Below are 10,610 nucleotides of genomic sequence, written 5' to 3'. Positions count from 1 at the left end.
GCCAAGATGTTGGAATTCCCTTCCCCTTCTTCATCCCATCCCCTCACTTTGAAGTTTTCCTGAAGTAGGCAGAGATATTAGAGAGGAAGCTACTTCTGAGACAGGAGGACTCTGGAACATTTTTAGGTTCCTGAGAAATATTGACTTTTTCCTCATTATCTGAAGCTGGGGCCGCAGATGGCCCCATGGGACTAGAGGCAAAGAGGAAGCAACTGAAAAGAGGAAGTAATATGTGACTGAGATAAATAGGAGGAAGACTCTGAGTTGGAGCTGAGGCTGTGAATTGGCCACTCTGCAGTCCTGGCATCACAAGGTTCAGAGACAAAAGGATCCTTGAAGGCCATCTGGTCTAACCTTTTCATCCTATAAAAAAGGAAACAAAAGCTCTGATTTTTCCAAGTCACACAGCCAGGAAGGAGAAGAATTTGATTCACATCATCATCTTCTGATCTTTCTTTCACACTTAGGCTGTGACTAAATGGGGACAAAAAAGACCATGCAGGTGACCTCAAAGGTAAGTACCTACCGGAGGTAAGGGTTAGGGAGTGCCTTAATCTCCTGAAGACAGTGAGGAAAAATTCCTGAACTGTGACCTCTCTAAGGAAGGGGCTGACCCATGGATAGTGGGGCAGGAAACCCACTTGAGACTTGGTATTTCAGTGTTCTCAGAGATCCTGGCACTGAGACAAGGAGGGTGTTAAAAGTCATAGCACAAGCCCCATAGTTGACATTCTCATTATCCTCTGGTTCCTGGAAATCTGTGATCAAAACAGGGACCTGAAAAAAATTCTAGAAACAAAAAAAATTATTATTTCTAAGCTGATAGTTTTAAATTTTATATATCCTGCTTCAGTCTCTCTGCTGGCCTCCAATCTTGCATCTCTAACTTTCTTTTAAATATCTTGACCTGGATGTGCAGTAGACATCCAAAACTTAATTATATCCAAAACAAAATTCATTATCTTTCCCTACAAAACCTCCCCCTGACTTCTACCTTCCCTATTCCGTTACACTACCCTCCTGATTGCTCAGGCTGGAAACCTAGGATTCATGCTTGATTCCCTATTACCTCTCACATCCCATATCCAATCTGTTGGAAGACCTTCTGATTCTACCTTTGTAGATCATGTGCAGATCCTTCTCAACTATTATCTACACTATTTGGAATAGTCTTCTGGTGGATCTCCCCACCTTCAGTCTCTCCCCACTTCAATCCAACTCCATCTTGCCACTAAAGTGATTTTCCTAAAATGCAGGTCCAGTTAATATCACCCATACCCTCCAACACACCACTCAGTAAACTCCAGCGATTGCCTAACCCTTCAGGATCAAATAAAATCTGTTCTGTTTGGAATTCAAAGGAGCCCTTCATAACTTAGCCTCCTCCTATCTTTCAAGACTTTTACAACTTATACTCTCCACCACATTCTTTTAGATCCAGGAATGCTGGCCTCCTGGCTGTTCTGTGAATAATACTCTCCATTTCAGATGCAGGTATTTTCTCTGGCTGTTCTTCCTGTCTGGATGTTCTTCCTCCTCTACTCTGCCTACTGATCTCTCTTGCTTGGAATTGCATAGGAATTGCTTGGACTTAAAGGAGCCCTGATTACAATTCCATCTTTTACTGAAAATCTATCCTATCCCTTCTTAATTCTAGTGCTTTCCTTCTGTTAACTATTTCCCATTTATCTTGTATATAGCTTTACTTTGTCTCTCTCATTGGATTGTTAGTTTCTTGAGGATAGGAATTGTCTTTGACTGTCCCCCCCCTTTTTTTTTTTGTATCCCTAGTGCCTGCTACTTAATAAATGTACTTTAAAGATAATGGAATCATAGAACATAAAATGTTAAGTCTGAGAAAGAACTTAGAACATAAAATATGGATATCAAAACTGGAAGAGACATTAGAAGGATCACAGATTTAGAGATAGAGGGGATTTTAGTGGCTCAACACTCTCATTTTATAGATGAGGAAACTGAGATAATAATTAGCACTTATATAGCACTTTAAGGTTTAGAAAACTCTTAGCCAATTTAATCTCATATGATCATGAAATAACTTGGGTAGGTGCTTTATTATCCCCATTTTATAGATAAGGAAACTGAGGAAGATAGAAGTGAAGTGATTTGTCCAGGTTCACACAGCCAGTAAGTATCTAAAGCTAGTTTGAACTCAGATCTTCTGAACCCAGGTCAGTAGTCTACCCAATGGACCACTTGGAGGGTTAAGTAGCTTGCCTGAAGCCACACAGATTCTAGGATTCATTTCTAGTTCCTCCAGTTCTTAATCTAATCTTTTCACTTCACTAAATCTTTTTTGTGTCATGGCCCCTTTGTGAAACCTATGGGTCCCTTCTCAGAATAGTGATTTTAAATTCTTAAAGTACACATAATTTTTTAAAAAACCAATTATATTGAAATAAAGAGGTGCTTTTTTTTTCCCATCCAAGGAAATTGACTAATAAATTTTAGTTGTCTGATTATCTTCCAGGCAATGGGGATAGCCCATGCCTTTGTACAGAGACTGGAAATAAATTGTTGCGTATATGCCAATTTGTTTGGCATATAAAATCAATGGAGAATAATACTTAATAAAAGTGGAGAGATGGGCTGGAGCTGGACTGGGAAGAAATTTAAATGCCAAATACAGGAACTGACATCTGATCCTACAGGTAATAGGGAACCAACCAGTTTACAGAGTAGGCAAGATTATATTTGGGCAGCTTTGGAGAGAGGAGACTTGAGATGGGAAGACTCAGTAAAAAACTACTATAATTACCCAAGAGAAAGGCAGCTATGCTATTACTTTCTTACTATTCTAAGTACCCAAATAATTTTCCAGAAATCTTAGAAATCATAATTTCTTCATTAAGATCCACTATCATACAGCCAAGGTAAACTCCCCAAGTTGATTTTCAAGTTTACAGCTATATTAAAAATCTGCAACAAAGAGCAAAATATCACATGCAGAACTTTAGAAAATTTTCTAATAAATAATTGATTATTAAGAATAATGAGCCAGTTGAGTTTAGAAAAAAATTTTAAAAAATTGTATGAAATAAGGAAAAGTGAAGTGGGAAGGACCAAGAGAACATTGAATACATTAACAGCTACATTATTCAAAGAGTAGTTGTGAATAACCAAGTTATATTGAGTACTTGGAACACTCAAATTAACTATTAAAGAACCTATGAAGGAAAATGCCATCCATTTCCAGAGAAAGAACTGGTAAATAGAAGTATGCACAGTATGGTTTTATATATATTTATAAATCTCTTATCAGATGGTGTCTTTCTCTATTGTGAGGGGAAAAGGGGAAGAAGGGAGACAGTTTGAAACTTAAACTGTAAACAGCCCCCCAAAAAATAATTTAAAAAGTAAATTGGAAACAAATTAATAGGCAAAAGGGAATTTAGCACATAGAACATTAGAGGTAGAAAATACCATTTTCTACATTCCCTTTATTTTATAATGGGGAAACAGAATCACATAAGGATCCAGATGGAACTACAACCGAGGTCGGCCCACTTGTTTACCCATATATAAGATATGTTTTATATCCACATTCCCAGAGCACAGTATAAGCACTCAGTAAATGATTGATAATAGCATGGCTCACTAACTCTAGGAAAGAAACTCAATGTGGGACATAAAATTTCTGTAGATAATAGCCAGCCAGACATGAGCAAGCTCCAGAAGGGCTGACCTGATCCATAGGTAAAGTCCATGGCTGTCCCCCAACATGAGGTAATGCATGTAAAATACCTTGAAGGAATTTATAGATGTCATTGATGATGAATGAAAGTGAGGGACAACAGGAATGTTTGCTCACCAATCTGGACTAGGGCTGAAATTTTCCCCTAATTGTTTTAGAGCATAGGAATCAGAGATCTAGAACTGGAAGGTTCCTTAGAGGTCATTTACTCTAATGCCCTCATTTTACAGATGAGGAAACTGAGGCCCAGGGAAGTAAGTGATTTGATCTAAGTACTCAGACAGCAAATGTCAGGGACAGGATTTAAATACAGTTCTTCTGACTTCAGGGGCAGTAAGAAGTTCAGTAGGTAGAGTTCCAGGAATGGAGTTAAGAATTCTTCCTGAATTCAAATTCAGCCTTGGATACTTAAGTAGGCTGTGTGATCCTGGGCAAGTCACTAACTCTACTTGCCACAGTTTTCTCATCTTTAAAATGAACTGGAGAAGGAAGTAGCAAGCCATTCTAGTATGTTTGCTAAGAAAATGCCAAATGGGTTTTCCACAACTGAAAAAACACTGAATAACAACTTCTGAGTCTAGAGCCAGTGTTTTGGGTTTTTTTCCCTATTATACTAGACTACCTTCTTAAACTTCACCTCCTATTTAAGCATTTCTCTCTCTTGGATTTCTCTTAAAAATGAAGCTCTCCTGTGGCAGCTAGATGGCCCAGTAGATAGAGTACCAGTCCTGAAGTCAGGAGAACTTGAGTTCAAATCTGGCCTCAGACAACACTTAACATTTCCTAGTTGTGTGACTCTGGGCAAGTCACTTAACCTCAATTGCCTCAGAAAAAAAATAATACAGTGCTCCCCTCTAGAGGGGAGGTAGGGAGCCCCTCTTGGAAAATTTTTGCAGTCTGAGATAAGGAGGTGCTGGTTGAGGTGGGGGACTGAAAATATCTCAGAGAAAGTTGACTGAGATGTATAGCTGGGGTGGCCCAGACAACCTCTAAGATCACAGTCCTGAAAACCACTGGCATCCTGATTTCCCATCTGTCACTTAGAGAAAAGCCAGGTGTTGGGGTGGAGGAGAGGAACAGGCTCCAGATGTTCTTGAGCTTTGAAAGAAGCAATCAATCATCAAGCATTTATTAAGTATCTCCTATGTGGTAGAGGGCTAAGAATACAAATATCAAGTGTGAAACAATCCCTTCTACATTCTAGTGAGGGAACCTCAGAGTGGGTAATAAAACTGTCTGAAGTGGGGCCCAGAATCCTAAACTGGAGGGAATCTGAGGAACAGACTATGGGAATCGCCAGGCTGCCTTAGAGTCCTGCAAGCTCCCCCTCCTCTAGGGGTCACAGAGGGGGAGGCTGATCCAAGGTGACACAGTCCGCATTTGAACCAGACCGAAACTTCCCAGCTCCTAACCAGAACTTGTCTCTCACAACCTTTGCTCTTATCTAGACAGATAATGGGATTGGGTTCTGCTTTTTTCCCTTTTTCTAGTGGGGCATAAGGATTTATTCCTGTTTTAAAGGGGGATGCTCTGAGAAGAGAGAACAAGGATAGACTGTAAATCAGGGCTAAAGGGCTGGAAGGCTCCATTTTTTTTTGACTTTGGGGATATTGTACATGCAATTTGTCTCTCTCCATCGCCCCCCCACCCCATCTGTCTCCCCTTTATCTCTCTGTGTCTCTGTCTCTGCATCTCTATGTCTCTGACTCTCTTTGTCTCTTTCTCTGCTACTCTGTCTCTCTCTGTTTCTTTCCTCTTTCTGTTTCTATCTCTCTTTGTCTTTCTCTGTGTCTCTCTGTCTTTGTCTCAATCTGTCCCTCTCTGTCTCTCTGTCAGTCTCTATCTCTCTCCTCCCTGTCTGTTTCTGTCTTTATCTCTCTGTCTCTGTGTCTGTCTCTCTCTTCTGATTTTCCCCCTTTCAAATGTTCCTAGGCCTGGAGTTACTCACAGCCTATATTTTCCCCCTCCTATTTGGAAGGAACTGAGGGGGGCCCCATGGTAGAACTAAGCTCAGACAGTCACAACAAAACTGCAAGTGATTTTAAAAATAAAATGAGGAATCAAAAACTGGAAATGGTCCTTTTTCAGGCCTATGTTATGGTGACAACTTAAAAACATAACTGAAACACAGAGGGCATACTACTAGTGAGATAGACAGATATGCACAGGGTACAGTGTCACAGAAAGGTTCTGTTAGGCACAGAGAATCTCAGAATCAGAGAGCTGCAGTCCCATCTCTCTACTAAGATACATAATCATAAATGAAGACAAAGTCATTTAAAAATTTCTCTCCTGACTCTCAATGACTATGAAATGCTACAGGCAAACAAATTAACTCCTTCATATCATTAACAATCAAATATGTCTTTCACTTTTCTACTTTCCCAGAAGGAAAAAAATATAAAAACACATAAAATTTTACTATATAAGTTAAGAGAAAAAATCCATCATGATCATTAGTCCCTCTAGCAAAGTTTCCAATTTTTGACTTGAGAAACATTTTCAAATGATTTCATATAGTCATTTTGAATATGACCTGTAGTTATAGACTCACATTCATAATGTGGAAAAATTATATAAAAGTCTATTGTAGTTCAAATATTATACAAATAATTTATAAAAATGTTATAAACACAAAGCCCAGAATAAATCTCTGCAATACTTCAGTGGAGACTTCCTGTCATATTGACATTGAACTTTTAACAACTTCTCTGAGTCCAGCCATCCAATCATTTTTAAAAGAAATGATTATATTAATGACCAATCCATTTCTCTATGAGAACAGTATGAAACACTTGATTGTAAGTTTTGCTAAAACCTAGGTAAATTATTTAGGCAACATTTTCCTTACCTACTAGTTTAGTAATCCTGTCAGGAAAGGAAATGAGGTTAGTGTGGCCTGAGCTATGCTTGATGAAGCCAAAGTTTAGCTCTTTGTGATTGTGGTTAACTCTTTCTAAATGCTCTGCCCATCTCTTTAATGATCTGTTCTGGAATTTCACCAGGAATTGATGTCAAGTTCACTGGCCTATAGTTTGTAGATTCTGTTCCTTTCCTCCCTCCCCCCACCTTTTTTGAAAACCTGGACATTTGCCCTTTTCTAATATTATAATACCTTTCTCATTTCCCATGCATGGTCTTTCAAATATCATTGAATTCAGGAAGGAAAGAGTTAACCTTGATCATAAGGGAAATCAGTGACTATCTCCCAGATATGATACGATAGTATAGTAATGTACAAATTATAAAGTATATGTAAAAACGTTTTGTAATCTTAAAGCCATACATAAATATCAGTAATGAATGTGAAAGGCAACAGGAGTGTCCTTTGGACAGCCTGCCTCAAGGTCTGGTACCAATAGTCAAGGCTTCCTGGATTCAATGGAAACTGAGATCTCCCTAATAAGAGGAGTCTCAGTCCTATAGTCTGAGAATGGAGCTTATGAATCAAATGAGCCCAACTGTAGGAAAGAGAAGAGTTTGGGCCCTTCGTGATCCTTACAATTTTGAAAGTGGCAGGTGAGATTTGGAGTCCATCTGTCCTTCTGGAGAAACCTAGAGCATCTCTTTCTATAAGAAATCTTTGCCTTAGAGTTCAGATCAGACTTCATCTGCCAAATGAAAAGTAAGGAAGACGCTATGATTCCTATGATTTTTTTTTCAGCCAGATTTGTGCATGACTCAGTGGCACTGCTCAAAAACTACATCCATATAAGACAGAGGCCTTGCAGTTCTTGGGAGAGGGAAATGTATGAATGCTAGCCAAGCTGGACAGCCTTACCTTCTGTTGGAGACTTTTATAGAGTATCCTTATGTTCATGTCCTGCCCTAAGGGAAGGGCTAAGAAGCAGGGAATCCTGGATGAATTCTTTTGTTTTTTAATTAATTAATTTATTTATTTTAATTATATATTTTATTTTATAATACTTTTTATTGACAGAACCCATGCAAGGGTAATTTTTTTTTTTACAACATTATCCCTTGCACTTGCTTCTGTTCCAATTTTTCCCCTTCCTCCCTCCACCTCCTCCCCTAGATGGCAAGCAGTCCTATATATGTTAGATATGTTGCAGTATATCCTAGATACAATATATGTTTGCAGAACCGAACAGTTCTCTTGTTGCACAGGGAGAATTGTATTCAGAAGATATAAATAACTCGGGAAGAAAACATCCCCACTGATCAAGAATTAGATGAGGCGAACTGATTCTGAGTGAAACGAGTAGGGCCAGGAGATCATTATATACTTCAACAACAATACTATATGATGATCAATTCTGATGGACTTGGATCATCTTCAGCAATGAGATGAACCAAATCAGTTCCAATGGAGCAATAATGAACTGAACCAGCTACACCTAGCGAAAGAACTCTGGGAGATGACTAAGAACCATTACATCAAATTCCCAGTCCCTATATTTTTGCCCACCTGCATTTTGGATTTTCTTCACAGGCTAATTGTACAATATTTCAGAGTCCGATTCTTTTTGTACAGCAAAATAATGGTTTGGTCATGTATACTTATTGTGTATCTAATTTATACTTTAATATATTTAACATCTACTGGTCATCCTGCCATCTGGGGAGGGGGTGTGGGGAAGGAGGGGAAAAAATGCTTCCTTTACAGAAAGACACCTAGTCTGGAAGATGCATTTCCCATTCGACACACAAATCAAGATGGGACTCTTAAAGAGGTGGTAGATAAAGACCTCTGGATGGTAGAAACAGACAAAATGTGGATGAATAAACAAACATAGAACACTTTCCTTACAATGTCAACTATGAGACAGAGGATGTCAATGTATTCTCCATTTTAAAGATCAGAAAACTAGAAAATGACTCATCCAGGGTATAATAGCTAGTAATTTTCAGAGCCAAGATTTGAATGTGACTCTAAATCCAGGATTCTTTCCCAAGGATGAGAGTTTTCCCCCATCAAACTGGAGTTGGCAACCCAAGACCAAAACCACTTCCCTCTTCTTTCTCTTCCCTATCCTGAGCTTCAAAAGACCACCTAGGCTAAGGATCTTGTTCATCTCAGCAACTCACTCTTGGAATTCAACATTCAGGGCCCAATGCTTGGTATAAACTATGGAAAAATATTTGCAATATGCCTCCTCAAGATAGTTCTTATTATGTTCTAAGAAGGACAGAAGAATACATATGCAACAAGGTAGAATGTTATAAGGACCAAGGAGAGATCCAGCAAAGTGATAAGAGACATTTGAAGGAAAGATCAGTTTGGGAGAAGTGGGGATTGAGAAAGCATTTTGTGAGTGTGTGTAAGGGTCTATAAGGGCCTATGGGAAATACACTGTATATAAGAGGTTTCTTTTTTTTTCCAATCAGATCTTATTTTAGTCACAATTTTCATTTATCATCCATTGTAACAAAGATTTAAAGAAGAATCAATTACATCTATCATATTGGATAATGTATAAAATATTCCATAGCAACAATTCCTCACTTCTGCAAAGAGGGGAAGGGAGGTGCAGTTTTTCACTTCTCTGGGGATTGAGCTTGGTCATAATTGTGTGTGTTGTGTGTGTGTGTGTGTCCTAAAGTTTGTCATTGTTTTTGACACTGAGGAAAAAGCCCAAATCGTATGAGTTCTTACCAATTAACCTCTTCATCTTTTGATGTCTTCAAGTCAGTGATCTGACACTTGAATGGTCCCTGCTATACTTAGCCTGGAACATTTTTGGGAACAAGGATTTGCCTTGCAAACATCAAGTTCAAAGCTGAGGGGGGTTCCCCATGGGTGGAGGGAAGAAAAGAAACACAACTGGGTGTGGCTGTAAAGGGCTAAGCAGGTGGTTGTCAAGCCCAAACTAGCCATGTTTTCTCAGCTGAATCAACTGTTACCCCACCCTTGCTCCAATAGCTCAATCCTGCCTCAGGTTTCCACCTCTTACAAAAGCCTGGGGTATAAGTCAGGAAGGTTTCCCAGGTAGCCGGAAAACAGAGAAGTTTAGTGAAGAATTGTGGGAAAATAGATCAAAGTCAAATTGCTGTGGGATTTAAATACCAGATTAATTTCACTAATGTTTAGGCACTGGAGAGTCCCTAACAATTTTTGAGCTAGAAGAATGATTCAATTATTACAATTTAGGGAGAGTGGATTAGCAAACCCCTTCCTTTGGGGAGTATTCAGGTCTTCTGTCCACCACCTCCCTCTAACCCTCTGCCCCAAGCAGATTTCTTCTGAGCAGGGAGGGTGAAATATTGTCATCTCAGACCCCAAGGAGAGCAACTTTTCAAGACCCTGGCCCTTGATCTTACAGTATTTGGCTGCTCAAATGAGCCTCTTAGCCAGGAGAGACTTCAGCCTCCTGGGAACTGGGAATAGGGAGCATGTTTGAGACCTGATTATGTCTTTTTTTTTTTTTTTTTTTTTTTTTTTTTTTTTTTAGTTTAGCTTTTAGCAACGATATTTACTAAAATCACATAGTAAGAACAGTACTTATAAAACATTTCCTGCCTCCCAAGTAATTTGATTGGACTCTCCTACTAATATATACAGATGAGAAATGGGAATCATGAAGGAACAAAGGCCACCAAGACAACTCATAATTTCACAACTGCCATCCCTTGAAATCCATTTTCTACTTTATGCAGTCTTTTCTTCAGCTCAACTCTTGAATACTAACCTAGATCTCTCTTGAATCTTATCTTCTTTTCTTCCTTCTCCTTTTCCTCCTTCTCGTCTTCTTCTTCCTCCTCCTCCTCCTCTTCTTCCTCTTCCCCTCTCTCTCCTGTCCTCTTCCTTCTCCTCCTCCTCTTTTTTCCCCTTCTTTCTCTGCAATTGGGATTAAATGACTTGCCTAAAGTCACACACCTAGTAAGTATTCATTGTCTGAGACTGGATTTGAATTCAGGTCCTGGCTATGTCACT

At 39.0% G+C, this 10,610-nt stretch overlaps 1 protein-coding gene across 2 annotated transcripts in view; it reads left to right on the top strand.

Moving 5' to 3' along the window:
- The first annotated feature begins 283 nt into the window (after positions 1-283).
- PLD4 (phospholipase D family member 4) overlaps positions 284-10,610 on the top strand; it is a 32,398-nt gene continuing 22,071 nt past the window's right edge. Inside the window, exon 1 of one of the 2 annotated variants that reach the window (XM_051978259.1) lies at positions 284-514. In XM_051978259.1, coding sequence (XP_051834219.1) covers positions 479-514 — 36 coding nt within the window. In that variant the 5' untranslated portion in view covers positions 284-478. The remainder of the gene's footprint in view (positions 515-10,610) is intronic. The other variant, XM_051978258.1, reaches the window with a different exon arrangement.

Source organism: Antechinus flavipes, chromosome 2 (genome assembly GCF_016432865.1).
Source record: "Antechinus flavipes isolate AdamAnt ecotype Samford, QLD, Australia chromosome 2, AdamAnt_v2, whole genome shotgun sequence".
NCBI lineage: Eukaryota > Metazoa > Chordata > Mammalia > Dasyuromorphia > Dasyuridae > Antechinus > Antechinus flavipes.
This window is presented reverse-complemented; position numbering and strand designations above follow the sequence as displayed.